The sequence below is a fragment of the Erpetoichthys calabaricus genome, chromosome 18, assembly GCF_900747795.2.
Source record: "Erpetoichthys calabaricus chromosome 18, fErpCal1.3, whole genome shotgun sequence".
Lineage (NCBI taxonomy): Eukaryota > Metazoa > Chordata > Cladistia > Polypteriformes > Polypteridae > Erpetoichthys > Erpetoichthys calabaricus.
In genome coordinates, this window is record NC_041411.2 from 54,688,549 (window position 1) to 54,713,562 (window position 25,014).

General features: G+C 39.8%; 1 protein-coding gene across 2 annotated transcripts in view; it reads left to right on the forward strand.

Moving 5' to 3' along the window:
- ippk (inositol 1,3,4,5,6-pentakisphosphate 2-kinase) overlaps nucleotides 1–25,014 on the forward strand; it is a 115,456-nt gene that overhangs the window by 20,821 nt on the left and 69,621 nt on the right. Inside the window, exons 3-5 of one of the 2 annotated variants that reach the window (XM_028824281.2) lie at nucleotides 3,079–3,174; nucleotides 3,882–3,948; nucleotides 4,147–4,268. In XM_028824281.2, coding sequence (XP_028680114.1) covers nucleotides 3,079–3,174; nucleotides 3,882–3,948; nucleotides 4,147–4,268 — 285 coding nt within the window. The remainder of the gene's footprint in view (nucleotides 1–3,078; nucleotides 3,175–3,881; nucleotides 3,949–4,146; nucleotides 4,269–25,014) is intronic. The other variant, XM_051921497.1, reaches the window with a different exon arrangement.

Below are 25,014 nucleotides of genomic sequence, written 5' to 3' on the forward strand. Positions count from 1 at the left end.
AGGGTGGTGGAGCCTCCAATGAAAATACAATGGGGAAACAAAGTTGCGAAGTCAGTTTTAGAACAAATCTTTACTTGAATCGAACGATAACCAATTCATATTGTCATCCTTATCAGACAATGACACAGAAAGTGAAACTTACCCATGATACGGCACTATTGCACAACTGAACCACTGAGATACGCTCAATGAATTTAGTCGTGTGAGGTTTCACCATGGTTTAACAGTAGCTGCCTGCCAAAAAGGCAAAATAATTGCTATCAAGTGCAAAGACAAGTAAGACTTTATCTCCCTAATTATTATTACAATTATACATTAATTTATTTAACAAACTAATTCAGTATAGTCACTTTCTTACTGTTAGAGCGACTATGTAAAAATGCTTGCTAATCAGTCTAATTCCATTTCCTTGCTCTTAACGTGAGACAGTGATATACATCATATGCTTGCTCATTCATTCATTTTCATTCAGTCATTTCTGGTGACAGTCTTGGGCCAGCATGCTAAGCAGCACTAACTAGGTCATCCTGTCCTTGACAGTGCTTTCCAGGTAGCTCTTTGGAATTCCCAGATGTTTACAGGGTAGTCAATAGATATAATGCCTTCTGTAAGTCCAAAGTCTGATTTGGGTCTTTCCCAGTTGACTGAAATGGTATTGCTTACCACCTATTGGTCATGCTCAAGGAACATCCTAAATACATGTCTAAAACCTCTCAAGTGGCTGCTTTAGCTCCTAGAGAAGCAGCAGTTCTACTCTAAATTTCTGGTGTATTGCTTTTCGCATCATCCTGTTGCAGACTGGAAGCCCAGAAAAGCTGATTTCAGTCACTTCTGTTCTTTGTCTCATTCTTTTAGTCAGTATCCGGATTTTCCAACCACTTGCAAGGACAGAGATGTAGACAGACTGGTAAATTGAAAACTTAACCACCACAGGTAATCATTGGGTAAAATGCTGTTGCAGACCTGATTCATTCACGATCACTTCTGTCCTAATGTGTGAACAAGAAACCATGGAGTATACAAACTACATCACTTGTAGCACCTGCTGAACCATTCATTAGCCACACTTTTCTGGGAGATAACCACAATCTCAGATTTGGAGGTGCTTATTGTCATCTCAGTTGCACCATTTTCAGCTGTGAACCATTCCAGTTTACACTGGAGATCACAACCTGATAAGAAATCAACAATTTAATTTGAAAACCACAGAGTAACTCTTACATTCCCAAAATGAAACTTCTCCAAGCCTTGGATGCACCTTGATATACTGACCTTGAAAATCATGAAAGAAGAGCAAGAAATACATATCCTTGGCAATGACCACTTTCTACATTGATCAAACTCGTCTTAATGGAATTTAAAGTGTTGTATGCAGTTCTTGTTTCACAAATACAGATACTGAATGGCATGCAGCAGTGGTCTTGGAAATCTGTACTGTTGAAGCACCTCTGACAAGGTAGTATATGGTATGCAGTAATAAGCATATGTATGTATGTATATATATATATATATATGCTATGAAAGACACGAAATACATTAAGACATCCCCATTCATGCAGCACCGCTACAACTCTTTGATTTCATCATTATTTCTAGTTACATTCAGTAAAACATTTCTAGACTCACTACTTTAATAAATTGCCCACTTAGCTATTGCTTATGTAACTTGCAGTTAGCAAGGAGAAGTTTTTTGGAAAACCTTTTTTGATTTTATATCCACCTGTTGTATTATTTATTCTGTCTAGTCTTGTACACTGCCAGAAATTTCTCAGATTTCATTTCAACTAGAGTCTTGTTTTGCTACTGAAATATTTGACTTGTTACTCCAAATTCTTAATGCAAGTTTGTTTCCCTCTTTCACTTCTCTACTGCTTTAGGACCCAGAGTAACAAAAAATATGACCTAATTTGCTTCTTAGATGTGACCTAACAGCTGATGTGTCATTCACATGGTGTAGACTTAATGCTGCCATTTTGTCATGAATACCTTGTCCTTGCTAAAAACATCTCACATTGATTCATGAAAGTTTTATGACTTAAAGCCACGAAAAGGTTCATTATTCATTTAGCAGAACTACTAATAAAACCTTAATTGCATATTTTACAATTATACCTATTTAATACTAATAATTAGTTATGTTTTATTAGGTTTATAGGTATTTATATGTATAAAACCTATTTAGTTTTGTACCTGAAAGGTGTGAGACATTTTTGACAATTCATGTTAGAATTGACACAGAGTAAAATATGTTTAAAGAAAGTTTAGCATGAAATATTTTTTAATATGCAAATAAGCTTTCTCAATGTCCTTGGATTAAGAGGGCTGAAAAATGCTACTGTGTTATGCGACACACATAGGCCACAAATGTCTATTGGACAGATTGCCTTTTTGTCTAGAATTCCAGAAGTTTGTCCTGTTCTAGTCAGAACAACACTGAACAAATCTAGGCTGCCTGTCCAGATATCCAGCCAGTCATTTAATTAGAAAATAAGACATAGCAAGGGGTATGATAAAACATAATTCTCTTTAATAGGTATCCTGTCCTTATTAACAGCTTTATTGTTGATCCGGTTCATGAAAATGTCTTTGTTCCTGTGTCACGATTCCCCTTACTAAGAAGTGTGTATGTGGTGGTGACAAAACTTCATCTGACTTTGTGGTGTTCTGAATTTGGGGTTCTTATATCTGTTTTCAGATGGTAGGATGTAAAGACAGCTGTTCACAAAATGTGTATGATCCCTGGCAGCCTTGACCATTCTCCCTTTTGGTCAGCAGTCAGATAATCCCTGAAGTGCTTAGCATTTCTTTCCATAGACAGCAGACAGTGGACTGATAACTGTCCTCAGCCTTCTCTGTCTGCTGTCACTGTTACAATTATTGTGCTGGTAATTCTGTGGATTCTTGGGGTATTTTAGTGTAATAATACTATAACAATAGTTAAAATGGTTAATTATTTGGTATGTTATGCTATACTGAATTATTTTTAATATGCTCAAATAAGGTTTGGAGTCCTCTGGCTACTGGTGTGAGTTGTTTTGGAAACCTTCATATGTATATATGTATGTATGTGTTTTACAGACTGCAAGAAATGCTTTTATTCATGTCCAGAAAATTGTAGACTTTAGTAAGAATGTCATGAAACCTTTACTGGGAGAAAACTACGTTCATCATGGGGTAAACTTCTTTTTCTATATTTTTTGTCATCTTATTTGGAAAGTTAATGTGTATTAAATTTGGGCAATAAACATTACCCTATGTACCTTTAAAAAAATTAGTCTTCCAACTCCTTTATGCATGATGGCTCATCAGAGCCTGAAGCAGTTTAAGGCTGACAATCTGGTTCTTTCTGCCAATGATAATTATAGACCTCACCTGATTCAAATGCAGGATTTTCATATCTGTTATTCCCCATATGGAGAGGCATGGTGGTTCAAGGATAGCGCCACTTCCTCACCGTAGCAAAATCATGGGCTTGAATTGTGTCTGTATGTTCTCCTTTGGTCTATATGGATTTTCCACCCACAGCCCAAAATATCACTGTTTGGTTAATTGGTGACTAAAAAAAATTACTGATATGAGAGATTATGGTTATGTGCCTGAGAGAGTCCTGTGATGGACTGGCACTTGGATGTTGCCAGGATAGGCTATGGTCCCTACAACCCTGAGCAATCAATATTCCTAATGTGCACTGGCCTTTGGTATGGTGTTCCTTATTACATTAGTGTGGGTACATAATGGGAAATTGCTGCACTGAGCAGTATTAGTATCATGATAACATAACTTGACTATGTTTGAGGCAAGTTGACTTTAATGCACCTACTTGACAGATGTTTGCTTCCTTTAAGATACGTTTAAGTGAAACAAATGTTTAATTCTCTTAGGTAGTTGTGCAGCTGCCTTTGGAGTTTGTCCAGTCAGTTTGTCTGAAGGTCCAGCAGGAGAGACCAGGTGAGCCCATACAGAATTTATTAACATATAGGCTTTATGTGGTAATCTGTGTGGCTTTATATTCGGATCACTTTTTTTTAACCAAAGTAAGGAGTAGGTCACATTAACCATACTTTGACCTGAAATAATGATGATGGGAGGGAGAACCATCCACTAGTTTTGCTGAATCTGTGCCCACATTGCCTTTCAATTCCCTAGAGTCCCGCTGTGATAAGATGATGGATACCTTCAGTGGATATGCCTTGTGCCTGCCAAACCTTACCAAGCTCCCTGCCTTCCATTTTAGTGAAAAGCAATCCTCACTTTGCATTGAGATCAAGGCAAGTATACTAAACTCCCTTGGTATGAGCCCATGGCAGTTGCTGTCATGCTCATTTTGCAGTGAAAAGTCTTTCTTTATGCCTCTTTATGTGAGTTACTCTCCTTTGAACATCAAATGTTTCACAAAAGCTTTCATCTTATGTAAAACTGCATCAAAGTGTAAGCTCTGGAAATTGGAGATGCTTTAATATGGAAATTAGTAGTATATAGCTCACCTCTGTATCCTTTGCAGTAATTTATATGTGAAATCCAGTATTACCTTTTTTTTTTTTTAGGAATATAGACTTATAGGAGTGTTTTTGTTATTAATTAGTGTATGTGCTAAAGTTGGCCACCAGGTGGCAGCTGGAGCATAACTAATGATTCTTATTCTTTATTTTCAATAAAGTTGAGCATTGCTAATAAAGTCAGAGAAGAGAGTACAGTACCTTTTTAAACTACATTTTCTGTTCTTTGTGTATTAAAATGAATAAGTTGAAGTGCAAACTTGCTCAAACAATTACTGTGTTAGTATTTATTATATAGTTTTGTTTGTAGGTTCTTACTATATTTTTTGTCAGATTTAACTTTTGTAGTTAAGATAACTAAATCATGGAAGCGGCTGTGCTACAGTATGTTATAAAATATATTGAAATATCTTTACTCCAAATTAAAATACACAAGTAAGTTATTTCTCAATAGCCACACATCCCATCCCCTTGTTTGGATCGTAAATTGGAAGCAGTGAAACAATATGTTAAATGTAAATTGAATTCATCAGAAAAGCATTGCTTTTCTCTGCAATGCTACCATTAATAAATTATGCCTGATATAAAATGCAGAGTTTGGACATTTTTTTAAATTGGTTTTGAATGCCAGATGCCATTCATTTGACTTCTGTAGCTGTAATGTTACAGCAGAATTAAAGTTTTTGTTTTGCTGACTTTCTGAAATACCAGTTTTCATTTTTTTTTTTTTTTTTTTTTTTTTTGAAAAAGATTTAATGGGGGGAAAACTGCTTTATAACAGTTATATACCATAATTAGTTCAGAAACATTTCATTAGTTATTGCTGGATACTATTAGATACTAATGGATGTGTTAATGTGGTCTCTCTAATTTAAAAAAAAATCCTGCAGAGAAAAAGTAGGGCGTCAAGACATGATCTTCAAGTTAAGATCACGGAAGACACTTAAAAGACCTGTGAGACTAAAGAGATTGGCCACAGAGCGTCTCGTGGGGACCGTAAACATCAGACTTTGTGCCAAGAGAGTGACCCAGGACCGTCTCGCGATGACGTAGAACATGAGATTCTTGCAAGACACGCCCTACTTACAACCAAATAAGAGCAAGGGGCAGGCAACACACTCAGTCGCGTTTTGGCTTTGAGCACACACAGATTCAGGGCTCTCAGCGCATATAAAGCGTATAAGGACAACACGTTATAGATGAAACGTAGACGACTAAGCGAAGAAGAAAGCAGCGCTGAGAAAAGAGACTCAAATGTGTTGGAGAGATAAAAAAGAAAAAGAATAATCTAGGTGCAAATTCAGAAAATAAGGAAAGTAATTATCAGCCCGGACCAAGTGGAATTGAAAAAAAAGCACGTCCAATCCGGACGTTGGCTCTATACACATGTAGAGCAGGTTAGAGATTATGAAAGCAATGTAATTCGAAAGGCTCAAAAAAAAAAAAAAAAAAGGCGCAATACACATGTGGAGAAAGTTAAAGATATGAAAGTAGGAAAATTAGAAAGTATAAAAAAAGAGAGATCGCAGTAGCACAAACAAACGGAAATTATTACTCGAAAAATAGTCACCATAGACCAGATGTCATTGAAACAAAAGCCGGAAAAAGCGAGGTCAGAAATAAAAAAAAGAGTAGAAAACAAAGTAAAACGTTATAAAGAGGTTAAAAAACAAGGGGGCCAAACACTTGCAGAGCAGGTTAGAGATAATGAAAACTGGAATTCAAAAGCCTCAAAAAAAACATAGGTGCGAAACACATGCAGAGCAAGATACAGAATATGAAAGCAGAAAAAAACGACAGTGTCAAAACAAAGAAAGTAAGCATTGCATTAGTGCAAAGAAAAAGAAATTGTAGATCGTTTTGTCTGTGCTGAAATTCCAAACAGAGAAACCTATTCTGAATTATGCTACATAGTCATTAAACACATGTCTCACTGACCTCATTAAAAAGATTCGGCACATTGGGACTCGAAAGATTCCAAATATTGTTTTTACAGAAGTTCAGAAATAAAAGTGAAACTAATGAAATAGCAACAATTCAAAGAAAAAAAAAAATCCTAAAAGTGTGTATCCGGAAAAACAAAACTGGGGTTTGGCTAGCGAAGCGAGCAGGGGGCAAAGCCCCCTAGTAAATAAAAAAAAAAAAGTAGCAGATCTGTAGTCCAGATTTAAAGAGTTAGTTGCTAGGCTGAACGGCAGAACTGACAAGATAATTTCCTCTGAAGTTCTGTCTGTGCCTCGTGCCAGTCCAGGTAAGATTGAAGAAATGAGAAGGCTAAAAACATGGCTCATATCATGGTGCAGGATAGAAGGGTATAAGTTTATGGGACATTCTAACTAATTTTGAAATAGATGGGACCTGTTCCACTGCGATGGGTTACATCAGAACTGGAAGAGCACCAATGTTTTGGGAAGATGTATGAGTAGGTTATTCAAGGATTGTTTAAATTGGGGAAATTAGGGGAATTGGGAACAAGGAGTTTAGGACAGGCCAAGTTTAGAACATGTACTGCAAGTACAATATTATTGTTATCTCTGACAATGCCCGTCTGATTATGGATCTTAAATTACTATGCCCTATATACTCTTTTTGCAGCTGGGTTTTTTAACCCCCATCATTAACCGATGAGAACTATACAGAATTCATATCCAAGCAAATTATTTTCTGGAGACAAATGCATTCCCAGAGGTCTGTGGAAAACTCTGGGAAACTGAAGGCATTTTTAAGAGGACAGATTATTTTATATCTTTCTCACAGAAATATAGTCCTGGCCAAAAGGTTTAAGAATGACACAAGTATTGGTTTTCACGAAGTTTGATGCTTCAGTGATTTTAGATCTTTTTGTCAGATGTTTCTATGGGATACTGAAGTATAATTACAAGCATTTCATAAGTTTCATAGGCATTTATTGACAGTTACATTAAGTTTATGCAAAGATTAAATATTTGCAGTGTTGGCTCTTATTTTTCAAGACCTCTGCAGTTCGCCCTGACATGCTGTCAGTCAATTTCTGGGCCAAATCCTGACTGATGGCAGTCCATTCTTGCATAATCAATGCTAGGAGTTTGTCAGAATTTGTGGGTTTTTGTTTGTCCACCTGCGTCTTGAGGAGTGACCACAAGTTCTCAATAGGATTAAGATCTGGGGAGTTTCCCGGCCATGGACCCAAAATTTCAATGTTTTGTTCCCTGAGCCACATAGTTATCATTTTTGCCTTATGGCACGGTGCTCCATCATGCTGGAAAAGTCATTGTCACCAAACTGTTCTTGGATGGTTGGGAGAAGTTGCTTTCATAGAATGTTGTGGTACCATTCTTTATTCATGGCTGTGTTCTTTTGAGTGTGCCCACTCCCTTGGCTGAGAAGCAACACCACACATGAATCTCAGGATGCTTTACTGTTGGCATGAAACAGGACTAATGATAGCTCTCACCTTCTTGGGTGCCCCAAACAATCGGAACGGGGATTCATCTGAGGAAATGTCTTCACCTCAGTCCTTAGCAGTCCAATCCCTGTACTTTTTGCAGAATATCAGTCTGTTCTTGATGTTTTTCTTGGAGAGAAGTGGCTTCTTTGCTGCCCTTCTTGACACCAGACCATTCTCCAAAACTCTTTGCTTCACTGTGGGTGCAGATGCACTCACACCTGCCTGCTGCCATTCCTGAGCAAGCTCTGCACTAGTGGTGCCCTAATCCTGCACCTGAATCAACTTTAGGAGATGGTCCTGGCATTCGCTGGACTTTCTTGGGCACCCGGAAGCCTTCTTCACAACAGCAGTGGAAAAGGGTTTTTTGGTTCATTTTCATGGTAAAGAGGGACTTTGCACTTATTTTCAATTCATCTAATCAGCCTTCATAACATTCTGGAGTATATGCAAATTGCCATCATAAAAACTGAAGCAGCAAACTTTGTGAAAATTAATATTTGTCATTCTCAAAACTTTTGGCCATAGAAGGCGTCTCAATCAGCGAAATTACCTAAGCAGATCTAGAATACGCCAGGTCTCCAAGTGAGGCACTTTATTGGAAAAGACAGGTTTTGCAGTCAGACTTTTACCTCTTGACTACAGTACTAGGGTGTTGTATCATGTTAACTATTATGGATGTAATGAGAACTCAAGCAAAGTAACACCTTTATTGGCTAATAAAAAAGATTTTGCAAGTTTTCAAGGCAACTCAGGCTGCTTCTTCACGTCCCTTCTTCTTGATTAAATCTTGCCTTGAATAAGGGGCAAAAAAAGTGTGTTTTTTGTAGTGAACTCTCTAGCACACAATATTATAACAGATATTATAGGTAGAAAATCAGTTACTTGAGTATTTCACTAAAACTCTTATTTTAAATACCAATGAATAATAAAGTGTAGTATAAATATAAAAGTAGAAGTAAAAAAGTAAAACGTAATTAAAAGTAAAAATGTAAATTATATTAACACCTCATCAAAAAGCAATATTATGAATTATTTTATCCTCTATCTTGCAAAAAAGCTATGTTTATAGAATGTATTTCTGTTCACATATTGTTTGGGATGTTTTTCTCTTTTTTGTTTATTGGATAATTCTGTTTGTTCTTGATTTTTTTTTATTATATGCAACTCTTTTTTTTTTTTTTTTTTTTTTTTTTTTTTATCAATTCTTGCTGCTCTTTTTCTACCACAATCTAAAATACAATATTCTTGAAAAGATAATTTGCTTTTCTGCCTTGCCATTATAAAGAACTGCATAGAAGAGGAAGTTAGCACTGAGAGTGCCACGGGGTGGTATAGAGAGAGCAGGAGTAATGATTGGTCGAGCGGTGTGGATGGGACTGGTCAAGGCTGAATAACGCAGACATGATGGATAACTTTTTTAATATAATAGAGAGATTACGGGGTGGCAAATATACAGGCCATAAAGACCTGGACATCGACACAAAATGATGAAAATACACAAGCCTGATCTACAATAGAATTAAAACTTGCAGTACTACTTTATATTCCCTGCTCTGTGCTCCAGTAAATACAAACTATTGTCAATACACTAATAATACAATTTCCCTCCTTTCACTTAGAATATGGAACTAATATAGGAAGCAGTTTAAGACAGAAGAGCACTTATCTGTTGCACCTCTATTTGACAACCACTTTTTTCACCTTTTCTAACACACAATATTTAATGTTTGGAAAATGTCTGGGATTAAAACATTTAGAGACTTGTACATAGGTAATGTTTTTGCATCCTCTGAGCAGTTAAGCTTTAAATATCTTCTCATCAACACAATTTTTCCACTACTTTCAAGTTAGAAACGTTGTCAAACAGAACCTGATATCTTGAAGACTTAGATATCATCTCTACAATTTGTAAAAACAAAAGATTCCAGGCAATAATGGAAAAAGGATCTTTCACTTAATATTTCAGAAAAGGAGTGGAAGGCAGCCATAAACAGAATATACTGTAGCTCCATATGTGCAAAGCACTCAATTACTCAAATTAATCTTCCGTTAAGTGCATTTATCTTAATTAAAACTATCTAAAATGTTTCCAGGGCAAGATTCAGCCTGTAAAGTTTGCAGTCTAGCTCTAGCCTCACTAGGCCACATGGTTTGGGTATGCACCAAATTATGATCATTTTGGACCTGAATCTTTGCATGCCTAGATAGCTTTGGTGTCACAATCACTTTTGTGTACTCCCAGATGGACATAAAGTGGAGAAGGACGAACAAGTCATATTTGCCTTTACCTTACTGCTAGCATGTAGATTCATCTTGCTCAACTGGAAGAATCCCACCCCAACACTTTTAAGTCAGCGGGTAACTGATGTCCTATCCTATTTGAAATTGGAAAAAATCATATTTTCACTTAGAGGATCAGTTTGAAACTTTTTTTAAATATGTCAGGATTTAATCAATAACATTTTAGAATTAGCTTCTATATCTGGGAAAAGGATACTCTTCCTTTCTTGCTACTTTCAAAGATTTGCTTTGTTGGCTAGTTCTCCTCTCTCTCTTTTGGGTGGGGGTTGAATTTTGTTTTTGCCAAGTTTGATTTGATTGTATGTCATGTTATTTGTATTTAATTAAAATAATTTAAAAAAAACAAAAAAACTTTATATATAAAGGAACCAACAATAGCGTGAAAATAAATATGTATAGTAAATTCTAACCTAAAGTTTAAGTGCATAGTAAAATAAGTAATACATTAAAAATAGCTTCCCTTAATGCTAAAATTATCAAGAATGAAACAAGTGAATTGCAGTTGTATGTTGATAGATTGCCCCCAAGGGAAATTAAAATTTGAGATGCTTCCAAAAATAAATAACAAATTAAAACTTTTATTTTTCTTAGATCTTCACATGTAAGAAAATTGATAACATCCTAGGTACTGAGGGATTTGAAAATTGTAGAAGTAGTACTGCTGAAAGCATACAAATCACCAGGGGCCCCATATATAAATGGTGTATATGCACAAAAATGTTGCATATGCCTGTTTCCAAACTCACATCGCGATGTATAAAAACTAAACTTGGCATAAAGCCACACACTTTCTCACACCAGTTCAATCCATTGCGTGCGCATGTTTTCGGCTAGGTCTTGCAAACTGGCAACACCCAGCATCAAAGCAGTGCTACTGTTCCTTTGTGGGTTCTCTTGTCTTTTTTAGATTCACATTCCTGACGCAGCTTTGTCAAATACACTGAAATTAACCGCATATCATTTATTAGCTTAGGACATCTGATTGTAATCATCCTGTAACAATATAATGGTCCACAGAGTGGTCAAACTATTCCAAATACCATAGCTGCTTTAGCGTTGTTACTCTCAGTGCACCACTTTGAGTATTTCAACCCATTGTATCTGAGTGTGGAATCACAACTCTTCAGCAGCTGTTTGGAAAGAGGATTATCTGGATACAGCATCTAGCACACATTGCTTCTGCCATGCGCAGTGACTATTTGAACTGCTTCTATACAGCAAACACTTCAAAGTCTTTCCTGTTCAGAAACAGTTTCATCCCAAGAGCTCTAAACACACTCAATCATTCCATCAAGTGCTCCTGGTAGAACTGTTTGTACTTAGAATTACAATTACCTCACTGTAAACTTGCGCTACAGTTGTAATATTCACAGCCTCTGTGCACTATATGTACGTGTATATTGTACTTATGCTTTCATATTATATATTTTTAATTGTTTTTTTATTGTATTATTAATATTACTGTTATTTTATTTTATAGGAAAATGAGTTTATGGAGGATTTGCATATTCTCAATGTATCATACAATAACAATAAAGGAATTCAGTTAAATTCAGTAGAAGAAATAGCGTATTTACATATGATGATTACTGGTTTCTAAGTCGATTTAGATTTCCAAGTGCTATATTGTTGGAGCTCTTGATATCATTTTTAAGATGAAATGCAGTAAGGTATGTATATTACATTATACAGACAAATTTTTAACTTCGTTTAAATAATGTGTACTGTTAATAATGTTTTGGCACGGTGGTGCAGCGGTAGTGATGAGCTGGTGCCATGTTCAGGGATTGTTCCAGCCTCAAAGCGTATGCTTGCTGGGACTGGCGCAACCCTGGATGGATAGATGGATCTGATAATTAAGCATGTAATTCATGTAAGATATTTCAATATTCCTTAAGTTTTAAAGAATTGGCCTTCTAAATTTACAGATCGGTTAACATTTATTACAGAGCTGCTTGTGTGGTGAAAGGTTACTTGGAGAAAGAAAAGGAATGACAGGAATTGGGGGATGTATGGTACGTCTGTACATTTGAAAAAGACGGAGCAGGTGCAAAAAATTATTTCATTGCATGGTGCAGCAAGCATCTTGCGGGAGGTAGGAACAATCTCTGGATGGGGCGCCAGCTCGTCGCTACCACTGTGCCCCCATCTTTAATACATACTTTAATTCCTATCATCATGAAATTGATATCAAGTATACATCTTAATATTTAAATTGTTCAGAGAGCTCTAATGTCATGAATGTAATGTATTCTGTGTCCTGTCGGCGTACGAGAGAGCCCGTTTATGAAGCACATAGTGATTCTCACACACACAGAGTACATTGAAGAACACCTAGAATACAAACCATTTAACATGCTACTTTAGTTACGATGGGATTTGAGAAAGTATTAAATTAAGCAATTTTAAGATGAAGTTTATGACATTCTACTTTAATCTATAATAATAAAAGGCAAAGCCCTCACTGACTGACTGACTGACTCACTGACTGACTGACTCACTCATCACTAATTCTCCAACTTCCCGTGTAGGTGGAAGGCTGAAATTTGGCAGGCTCATTCCTTACAGCTTACTTACAAAAGTTAGGCAGGTTTCATTTCGAAATTCAAAGCGTAATGGTCATAACTGGAACATATTTTTTGTCCATACACTGTAATGGAGGAGGCGGAGTCACGTATCGCGTCATCACGCCTCCTACGTAATCACGTGAACTAAAAACAAGGAAGACATTTACAGCACGAGTCACACGCGGGAACGAAGGTAAATGACGTTAATTTTTGACTGTCTTTTAATACTGTGTGAGCATACATATTAACACGTGCAATTAAACGTGTGCATTTACGGGGTGATTTCTTGAGGCTTAAAAGCTCACCTTTTATCAAACGCGGGAAGAAAGGTAACTGACGTTGTTCACTGTCTTTTAATACTGTGTAACCATACATATTAACACATGTCCAATTAAACGTGTGCATTTACGGGGTGATTTCTCAGGCTTAAAAGCTCGCCTTTTACTAAAAAGGTAAATGCAAAACTATTTTCAATCAGTTTATTGAAACGCTTCCGTTAAGGATTGCAATAACATATTCGCGAGATAAAAGAACGAAGTAGGGGGAAATGGAGGAACAGCCGCAAACAGCGAAGAGCAAAAAATGAATTAAACAATTGAGAACGGAGCGAGTTAAGCATACAAGCATGTTCATAAGGGAAACAAAGCACGGTGTAAAATGTAAGTTTAAATTAAGTTTATAGAAACGCTCCCGCTGCGGATTGCAATAACATATTCGCGAGATAAAACTTTAATGAGAAGACACGAGGTATAAACGAAGCACACGCCGTGGCGCAACGTTAGGGGCAACAGTTTCAACCATTCTATGATCTGCTTCTCGCAACTGAAAGACGGCACATGGCGGATGTTAGCCGACTTGCTGACCGCAACATTAGGGGCTTCAACTATGGCGCTGACGCAACATCTCAGTGCCAACACTTTGCAGACTGTACTTAAAAGACACGCCCTCCTCACTGGACAGTTAAAAACACCAATCAAACTAACGATGACATCAAGTATTACCCAATCAAAAGTAGGAAAGGAGGCATCTTCATAAAATGCGTGTGGAATGATTTGCATGAGACGCTGCTTTAAAAAAAAAAATGATAAAAAAAATACGGGATAAATCCCGTCCAGTATTGATTCAAAACGGGACGCGCAATTTCATTCTCAAACGCGGCACGATTCCGTATTTTAAAGGACGGGTGGCAACCCTACAGTGCCAGGTAACCACCCATACAATCAGATTGTGATTCAGACTAGGAATGCAATGAATGTAATTACCCCGATTTACATACAAGGCGAAAGTCTTGCAACATTCAAAGATGATGGTTTGGGATAATTAGTACTTATTAACTACAACATTGAACATAAAAGAGCTTATGAAGCCTTGAACCGAAAAAAGCAAGATCTCAGAGATCGTAAAAAAAAAAAAAAGGAGGTAATGTCGTTTTACTCGCTGTAGATTTTAGTCAAACATTACCAGTTATTCCACGAGGGAGACCAGCAGATGAACTCAACGCGTGTTTAAAATCCATGCTTCTCCCACGGTCGGTTATATGTCGCGTGTTCTCGGGTAGGTACACCAAAAAATGTATACATTTAAGCATGTAATGGGCAAAGAAAAAATGAGGTATACCCGAAGGCACTGCAGTAGTACTCAATGTAACTTTACTTCTTAAATGTTAATGTTTTACTGTTTAATAATTTATACGCTTCTTATATATTGTTCAAATTCTTTTATCAAAATACCAGTGACAGCGCAATGCACGATAACATGGAGTGAATACACCATACGCATCTGCCCACGGCCGCCCTGGTGTGCGCAGATAGGAGTTGATTCTAAAATAAAATAAACATAAAAAGAGTAATACATTCATCACCCATAAAGCGGATAGCAGATGTGACGTATTATATGTGTACCACATTTCAAGTCAATACGTGAAACGGTTTGCAAGCTACATGTGATTTAAAATCCTGGACAGACCAACGAAAAGCCACGGTAGCAAATTATAGAAGAAGATTTTACTGTTTAATAATTTATATTTATATGAAATGTGCTTCTTATATATTACTTCATATTCTCATATGATAATGATGTTAATGTTGTTTATATTGATTTCTATGTTATTGTAAGTGCATCTATGTGTGTATATGTATGTATGTATGTGTATATATATATATATATATATATATATATATATATATATTTTTTATATATATATATATATATATGTGTATATATAATATATCTGTATATGTGTGTATATGTGTGTGTATTTGTGTATATGTATATATATATGACAGCAACACTCATAACAATGACAACACAATTACATTGACAATCATGTTACGTTATTTTTAAAATGTTTCCTTTACTTTTTCATAACCTCTTTAACACACTACTTCTCCGCTGCGAAGCGCGGGTATTTTGCTAGTGATAAAATAAACTAAGTGATTAAAGTGGAAATTTGAAGATAAAGTTGACATTTTTACCTCTTCCCCCCCCCCACTGTGTCCTTATTTTTTTTTCTTTTTCTTTTCTCTGTATCCTAATACACTTCCATATAACACTCAGATGGTGGGTACGTCTCACCTTTTCACGGCAACTTTGATATCTGACCACTTCTTTTTTTATTTTTGGCACTGTGCAACTTTCTGAACTTGAACTTGAATTTTAATTTCTCCTCCTTTCTCTGTCACTCGATCAACTTTCTTTTGCTTAAAACAACAAATAGTACGTTTTTCCTTGCCTCTACTTGGTATTTGCTGAAATTCTTTTTTTTTTTTTTTTTTCCCCCTGGTGCTTTTGCCATTGTCTTTTCATAGAATGCTGAATCTAAGGGGCTATTTATATTAAATGGGATATTGAAAGAGGCGTGGGAGGAGTCGAGGTGGGGTGACAGGCGCTTGTGTTACATTTCACGCTGAACAGATTTATTTAGTGGAAGTTGGCATATGCACAGATTTATGCATCTGGATTTTTGTTGTCCATACGCACATTTCTGTTTTTGTCCCTGTGCCAAATTTTAGCGTAAATTCCATGCACTGTGTTATACACGAGGCCCCAGGATCACATAATATTTATCCTTGAGTTCTTCAGGAGGTGTGTGAGTAATATATAGACCCTTCACACACACATTTTTAGGAAGTCACTGCGCATTGGAGGAATTCCACAGGACTGGAAAATGGCAAACATTATCCTGTTATATAAAACGTGTCATCAGGCAGATCTAAGCAACTATTGGCCAGTAATCTCATCATGCCTCAAAGAAAAAATTAAGGAAGGAGGAAATTTTTGAAGAAGAGACTGAGCAGCACATGGCAAGAACAGGAGTTTCACTGATGAGTCAACATTGGTTCAGCCAAAGGAGGTTGTGTTTTACTAACATGCTGGAATTCTATAAGGAAGCAACAAAAGGATATGAACATAGTGGTGCATGTGGTGTTATTTATCTTGACTTTCAGAAAGCATTTGATTAGGTACCACATGAGAGGTTGGTAATGAACCTAAAAGAAGTAGGTGTTTAGGGTGTAGTGTGCAGATGGGTGCAAAATTACCTCGCACGCAGGAAGCAGAGGGCTATGGTACAACGTACCTTTTTAGAATTGGCTGATAAGCTGATCCTGCTTTTAATATATGTAAATGACTAGGGGGCTTCGCTCGCCAACCCCCTGTGTTTGGTGTTCCGGATACACACCTTTAAGATTGTTGCTATTTCATTAATTTTACTTTTATTTCAGAACTTACGTAAAAACAATATTTGGCATCCTGTGAGTCCCAATGTGCTGAATCCTTTAAATGAGGTCCGTGAGACATGTGTTTAATGACTGTGTACCATAATTCAGGATAGGTTTTGGAATTACAGTACAGACAAAGCGTTCCACATCATCAGCAGTTATTAATTTGTTTTGGAAAGTAAGCAATAAATGCATGTGAGGTAAAACAGCCTTACAATATTTACATACATCTGACATATCACCTGTGTCCATATATTCGATCACTATTCGCCGTTTAGTTATTTGTCAGAGTAATAATTTCTTTTTTTTTTGCGCTAATGCAATGTTTACGTTCTTTGTTTGACACTGTCGTTTATTTCTGCTTAAGTTTTCTGTATCTTGCTCTGAATGTGTTTCGTGCCCACGTTTTTGTTTGAGTCTTTTGAATTCCAGTTTTCATTATCTGTAACCTGCTCTGCATGTGTTTGGCCTCCTTGCATTATAACCTGTTTATGACGTTTTACTGTGTTATCTGTAACCTGCTCTGCATGTGTTTGGCCTCCTTGCATTATAACCTCTTTATGACATTTTACTTTGTTGTCTACTCTGTCTTTCGCCTACCCCTGGCGTTTTGAACCCGTGCCTGCTGTTTACCGTTAGTAATATGGGTAAGTAATATGGATGATTGCACTTACTGTTAATATGGAGCATTCTCTGTGGCTGTACTGTTAATAATGCATCACTAATGAGATTCACCTATGCTGTATAGTTTATACGTGTGAGGATGACGTACGTGTAATACGGATCGTTCGTTTATTCTTATTACCCATCAGGTGTTGCGCCTGTGTCATCTGTGGTTGTACTGTTAATATTGTATTACTGTAATGTGATTCAAATATGTTGTTTTGTCCGTATTTGTCGGGTTTCTGTATGACGTCAGGTGTTTGCTTGCGGTTTCTTAGAAGTGCGTGGATTCTGTTGTGTAGTGTGGACGTTTATTTCGGTTGTGCGTTGTAGGCGAATACGCCTTTCGTAGTATCTGGCGATTTCCGTAGTACAATTCATTTTCCGTACTATGTCGGGCTTGATTTGTGAACCTTTGTGGACTCCGTAGTCTGTCCCGTTTAACTCTGTGGCGGGGATAATGTGATTCAAATATGTTGTTTTGTCCGTATTTGTGGGGTTTCTGTATGATGTCGGGTGTTTGCTTGCGGTTTTTTAGAAGTGCGTGGATTCTTCTGTGTAGTGTGGACGTTTATTTCAGTTGCGCGTTGTAGGAGAATGCGCCTTTCGTAGTATCTGGCGATTTCTGTACTGCAAGTCGCTTTCCGTACTATCTCGGGCTTGATTTGTGAACCTTTGTGGAGTCCGTAGTCTGTCCCGTTTCATTTCCGTACTGCAATTCGCTTTCCGTACTATCTCGGGCTTGATTTGTGAACCTTTGTGGAGTCCGTAGTCTGTACCGTTTCACTCTGGGTCGGGGTGCTGACTCCTGTGTTTTGTGTGGTGGTGTCGTTGCCTATGGGAGCGTCGCCTCATTTCTTATTTCTGTCAGTGGAGCTCTTTCGGTTTTGAGCCGTAATCTTGGGCTTGATGTGTGACCCTTTGTGGACTCCGTAGTCTGTCCCGTTTCACTCTGGGGCGTGGGTCTGACTCCTCTTTTTTTGTGTGCTATGGGCGCGTTGCTTCATTTCTTATTTATGTTAGTGTGTGTACTCCGTAGTCTGTCCCGTTTCACTCTGGGGCGTGGGTCTGACTCCTGTATCCTGCTCTCCATGTGTTTGGCCCTGTTCTTTAACCTCTTTATGACGTTTTACTTTGTTTCCTACTCTGTCTTTTATTTGTGACCTCGCTTTATCCTGCTTGCGGCATGTCAGACGGTTCGTAGTCTCTCCCGTTGCGCTCTGGGGCGCGGAGGGGTGGGGGGTTGGGCTTTGTGTGGCGCCTGCGCACGTTCGTAGTCTCTCCCGTTTCACTCTGGGGAGGGGGGCTTTGTGTGGCGCCTGCGCACTATGTCTCCTGCGTCCACGGGCAGGTCCCTGCGTCCATATCCAGTTTACCATTCTCGGTTAGTAATATGGATATGGATAGTAATTTAAATGCAAACTTGACCAGCTTGTTATAAAGCATAGTGGATTGCACATAATCTACAATGTGTTAACACTAGAATTACCAAAGTCTACGAAAAAAACTCATAAATCCGGCCCACCATAAATCCGTCTCCATCAGCGTCTTTTCTTTTGTAAATGTGTCAATAAGCGCAAGCAACCTACTATCCCATCCTCTCACCGCCACAGAAACAGCAAAAAGCACTCCCAACTCAAGCCTTGTTTATCTGGGAGTGAGGTACAGAGAGCTGTATAGTGTATGATCTATGTAAGTGTAGCATGACAGAAATGTTGAACACATACCCAAAAGACAATTTTTTTTTTCATGTTTTAGTACTAACGACAAAATTTTGACATGAAGTGTGTAATGTGTGAAGACTGAAGTTCAAATATCAAATAATCACTTTCACGAAAGGTACAAGTGTAACAAAAGAGTGTGCTTTTATTGAAGACTATAACCGAAGATAAAGAAATCTGGTTATTATACTTTGTTGTTATGACTGGAAAAGTCTATTCGGGGGTTCTGGAGAGGAGGGTCCGTCGAATAGTCGAACCTCGGATTCAGGAGGAACAGTGTGGTTTTCGCCCTGGTCGCGGAACAGTGGACCAGCTCTACACCCTTAGCAGAGTCCTGGAGGGTGCATGGGAGTTCGCCCAACCAGTCTACATGTGTTTTATGGACTTGGAAAAGGCGTTCGACCGTGTCCCTCGGGGAATCCTGTGGGGGGTGCTCCGGGAGTATGGGGTACCGGACCCCCTGATAAGGGCTGTTCGGTCCATGTACAACCGGTGTCAGAGCTTGGTCCGTATTGCCGGCAGTAAGTCGAACCCGTTTCCAGTGAGAGTTGGACTCCGCCAGGGCTGCCCTTTGTCACCGATTCTGTTCATAACTTTTATGGACAGAATTTCTAGGCGCAGCCAGGGTGTTGAGGGGGTCCAGTTTGGTAGACTCAGGATTGGGTCACTGCTTTTTGCAGATGATGTTGTCCTGTTTGCTTCATCAGGCCGTGATCTTCAGCTCTCTCTGGATCGGTTCGCAGCTGAGTGTGAAGCGGCTGGAAAGGGAATCAGCACCTCCAAATCCGAGACCATGGTCCTCAGCCGGAAAAGGGTTGGAGTGCCCTCTCAGGGTTGGGAGCGAGATCCTGCCTCAAGTGGAGGAGTTCAAGTATCTTGGGGTCTTGTTCACGAGTGAGGGAAGGATGGAGCGTGAGATCGACAGGAGGATTGGTGCGGCATCCGCAGTGATGCGGGCTCTGCATCGGTCTGTCGTGGTGAAAAAGGAGCTGAGCCGTAAGGCAAAGCTCTCAATTTACCAGTTGATCTATGTTCCTACCCTCACCTATGGTCATGAGCTGTGGGTAGTGACCGAAAGAACGAGATCGCGAATACAAGCGGCTGAAATGAGTTTCCTCCGCAGGGTGTCTGGGCTCTCCCTTAAAGATAGGGTGAGAAGCTCAGTCATCCGGGAGGGGCTCAGAGAAGAGCCGCTGCTCCTCCGCATCGAGAGGAGTCAGATGAGGTGGCTCGGGCATCTGATTAGGATGCCTCCTGGACGCTTCCCTGGTGAGGTGTTCCAGGCACGTCCAGCCGGGAGGAGGCCCCGGGAAAGACCCAGGACACGCTGGAGGGACTATGTCTCCCGGCTGGCCTGGGAATGCCTCGGGATTCTCCTGGAAGAGCTAGAAGAAGTGGCCGGGGAGAGGGAAGTCTGGGCATCTCTGCTGAAGCTGCTGCCCCCGCGACCCGACCTCGGATAAGCGGAAGAAAATGGATGGATGGATGGATGTTATGACTGCTTTTGTAGTACAGTAGTAAGAACTACTGACTCATAATGAAAAGGTTGCGGGTTTGAGCCTTGTCGCGTCAATAAAATTAACGTTTTGAGTATTGAGCTGCTCTTATTGTCACTATTATACAATAAAAACATTCATTTGATTTTGAGTCTGTAACAGCCGGTGTAAATGTATGGTACTTGTAAAGGTTAGTTTTTTTTTTTTTTGTTTTTTTTTTTATAAATTCTGCTTTATTCTCTCAGTTGCATTCACACTCGCCCCAATCTGACATTGTTAGTTTTCAAATAAATACATGCTATAACTGAGGTGAACTCATGGGAGAAAGCAAACAGAAGCCCACCCCGCAAGAAACATCCACTCCCATATAAGAACAAAGCAGCTGCACCAGGCGTAAAGGTGAAAGATGGCACCGTTGGGATACAGCTAGAGGTCCGGTGTCATCCTGCCATTCAGTCTGCCCCACACTTGTCCGTCAAAGAAAAAGCACAGCTTACAGAGCTTGCCAAGGTATTGTGCAAAGGCCAGTTTGTGATTGTTTTGTGATGGTCTTTATTTAAAACATTTATATGTTACTTATATAAAGGACAGATCGAATGTTATTTACTTTGATTTATTTATGTATCTTCCTACATCATAAAGTCAGAAGTAAGCTGCAGAGCGACACGGGCATGCTGACAAATTACATGTGTACTGAAGTGACTTTAGCTGCAGGTGGAAGCAACTGTGTTTGATCAATTCACGAAAAGATCCTAGTCGCCCTACGGGAGAAAGACTTTTTGAGACTAAGCTCATAAAGCTTATGAAACAGTTCCTGGACAAAGGCGGAACCTTTAACAACAGGAGCTTGCCCAGTGCTGATCTGCCTTGTGTGCCAGCTTTTTAAAAGGGAATATATCAATTTTGAAGACTGACCTTAGCACATGCTGAGACTCCTTGCACCAAGCATGATGATAAATGCACAAAACTTGTATTTGTGTCAGTCAATTCCTACAGTGTTCTGAGCCATGATCTTATTTTGCATAGGAGACTTCAGAAACTGATGGGAGATCAATGCCCATTTCCCTGAGGGAGGTCACTGAGGTAGTTAAGCATCTCTGCAGTGGCAAGGCACCAGGGGTGATGGATGAGATTTGCACAGAAATGCTGAAGGCCCTGGACATTGTTGGACTGTTATGGCTGACCCATCTTTTTGGTGCTGTGTGGTCATGGGGAGCTGTGTCTCTGGAGTGGCAGACCGGGTGGTGGTCCCCATTTTTAAAAAGGGGGACAGGAGGATGTGCTCCAACTATTGGGGGATCACTCTTCTCAATCTTCCTGGAAAGGCTTATGCCAGGGTACTAGAAACATGGAACCTCAGATCCAGGAGGTGCACTGTTTGTTCTGTCCTGGCTGTGGAACAGTGGACCAGCTTTTTAGCCTCATGAGTATTCTGGAGCAGGCATAGGAGTACACCCAATTGGTCTACATGTGTTTTATTTACATAGAGAAGTCATATGACCGTGTACCTTGAGGGATTCTGGTGCTGGGAGAGTATGGGGTTTTGGGGCCCCTAATAAGGGCTTTTCTGTCCCTGTATAATCAAAATGAGAACTGTGTCCGCATACTTGGAAAAACATTAGCATCTGGTTGTGCACTCCAGCACGCATTGGAATGGTTTGCGACCGTGTGTGAAACGTGTGATCCGCACCCCCAAATCTGAGGCCATTGTCCTTAACTCTTTTAGGGCTAAATTTTTTTTTGTTTCTTTTCTCCCAGGGCTGAATATTTTTCCAAAAAACTAACTTTTTTTAAAAAAATAACACAAAGTAATTGAAATCAACAAAAAATATTTACTTTTAACAAATGTTACTGTCTTGCATGTTGTATGAGCCTGCATACTATATGAATTCACATACATATCACATACATTTTACACAGCAAAGTCCTGCAAAGCCTGATCTCGCTCAAAGCAGCCAATTTCAGTCATTGTCACATTACACTGCTTACAATATGTGTTGCTTTGGTGCCTACTTTTCAATTGTCTGTTGCTGCACTTTCTCACATATATTGTTAGTGTGTACTGTAGAGAGACAAGTCACCCGTTTGCCATCGTGCCATGCCACTGCCACCAAGTTTTCTGAATAAAACTTTGCAGCATCACATACCTATCATCACGCTGCATAACCTGTTCAAAGCCACCAGGGGACAAAGCACATTTGGACCAATACTCTCTGAAGTTATATCACCAGTTCTGTCCCATCTCTATTTGTAATGCCACAGCGCGCTTCATCTCGTCTTTTGTTGTGGGTTTCCACTTTGAAAAATGATAATGCTATGCAAGCGCAGCCAGCGATTCAAAAAATTTCTCTGCCTACCTGTCTCGTCTGACAGTAGCTGAAAAGCAGCATCAGGAGAGAGCAGCCTGAAGTAGTTCAGCAGCTGGTGATCTGTCGTGTCCAACAGCAAGCCATGCCGTCTTGTGAAGTCCGGTAGCCCACGGATCAATGTCTGTGTATTCCTCCCACGCGAACCTTGCCGTAGATGCATCGGCTGCGCGAATGCGTTCAGCTGCCAGCGGATCAGCTGGCGCGGCATCGGCTGGTGTCCGATCAGCTGATGCTGGCTTCTCACTCGATCTCCTGATCACTGTCAATAAAATCCGATTCTGAAAAATCAGAGTCCGACTCCGTGATAATGCACAAAACATTGTCTGCCAAGTGTTTTCTTTTCTGCACTCGCTTCGCTCCCTTGTGACCTGTCGATGCCATCTTGCCATTGTTTACATTTCGCAACTCACGCACACGCAAGGATTAGTTGCCGAGTCAACGAGTGTAGCATTCCTCCAAGCACAGAGGGAATGCCTGCGACGTGACAGTGAGTTTTGTCGCCAATAACAGCTGATTGTCGCCCTCTATCCTTGGATGTCGACTTTTGTCGACATTCGCCCTCAACCCCTCCTGTCGACATCCGCCCTAAAAGAGTTAATAGGGAAAAGGTGGACTGACCTCTCTGAGTGAGAGGTAAGTTACTGCATCAGCTGGAGAAGCTGAAATACTTTTGGGTCTTGTTCACGAGTGCACAAAAAGGGATGGTGAGATCGATAGTTGGATTTGTGTGGCGAGCGCAGAGATGCGGTCGCTATACCAATCAGTAGTGGTGAAGAAGAAGCTGAGTCAGCAGGCAAAGCTCTCAATTCACCACTCTGTCTACGTCCTTACCCTCATGTTTGGTTTTAAGCTTTGGGTAATGACCGAAAGAATGAGATTGCACTTACATGTGGCCGATATGATCTTTCTCTGCAGGGTGACAGGGTGGCAGGGCAGGTGAGAAGTACAGACCTCTGGAAGTGGCTCTGAGTAGAGCTGCTAACCCTCCACATCAAGAGGAGCTAATTGGGGTCGTTTTGGCATCTAATTGTGGATTCTGATCTGCATCCCTGTGGAGGTTTTACTGGTGCAACCTGCTGCAAGGAGACACCCTGTGAAGACCCAGGGCTCACTGGTAGGATTATAGTATCTCACAAAAGTGAGTACACCCCTCACATTTTTGAAAAACAACACTGAAGATATGACACTTTGATACAATGTAAAGTAGTCAGTGTACAGCTTGTATAACAGTGTAAATTTGCTGTCCCCTCAAAATAACTCGACACACAGCCATTAATGTCTAAACCGCTGGCAACAAAAGTCAGTACACCCCTAAGTGAAAAATGTCCAAATTGTGCCCAATTAGCCATTTTCCCTCCCCGATGTCATGTGACTCGTTAGTGTTACAAGGTCTCGGGTGTGAATGGGGAGCAGGTGTGTTAAATTTGGTGTTGCCGCTCTCACACTCTCTCTCATACTGGTCACTGGAAGTTCAACATGGCACCTCATGGCAAAGAACTCTTTGAGGATCTGAAAAAAAGAATTGTTGCTCTACATAACGATGGCCTAGGCTATAAGAAGATTGCCAGCACCCTGAAACTGAGCTGCAGCACAGTGGCCAAGACCATACAGCGGTTTAACAGGACAGGTTCCACTCGGAACAGGCCTCAACATGGTCGAGCAAAGAAGTTGAGTGCACATGCTCAGCATTATATCCAGAGGTTGTCTTTGGAAAATAGATGTATGAGTGCTGCCAGCATTGCTGCAGAGGTTGAAGGAGTGGGGGGTCAGCCTGTCAGTGCTCAGACCATACGCCGCACACTGCATCAAATTGATCTGGATGGCTGTCATCCCAGAAGGAAGCCTCTTCTAAAGATGATGCACAAGAAAGCCCACAAACAGTTTGCTGAAGACAAGCAGACTAAGGACATGGATTACTGGAACCATGTCCTGTGGTCGGATGAGACCAAGATAAACTTATTTGGTTCAGATGGTGTCAAGTGTGTGTGGCGGCAACCAGGTGAGTAGTACAAAGACAAGTGTATCTTGCCTACAGTCAAGCATGGTGGTGGGAGTGTCATGGTTTGGAGCTACATGAGTGCTGCCGACACTGGGGAGCTACAGTTCATTGAGGGAACCATGAATGCCAACATGTACTGTGACATATTGAAGCAGAGCATGATCCCCTCCCTTTGGAAACTGGGCCACAGGGCAGTATTCCAACTTGATAATGACACACCTCCCAATCACACCTCCAAGATGACCACTGCCTTGCT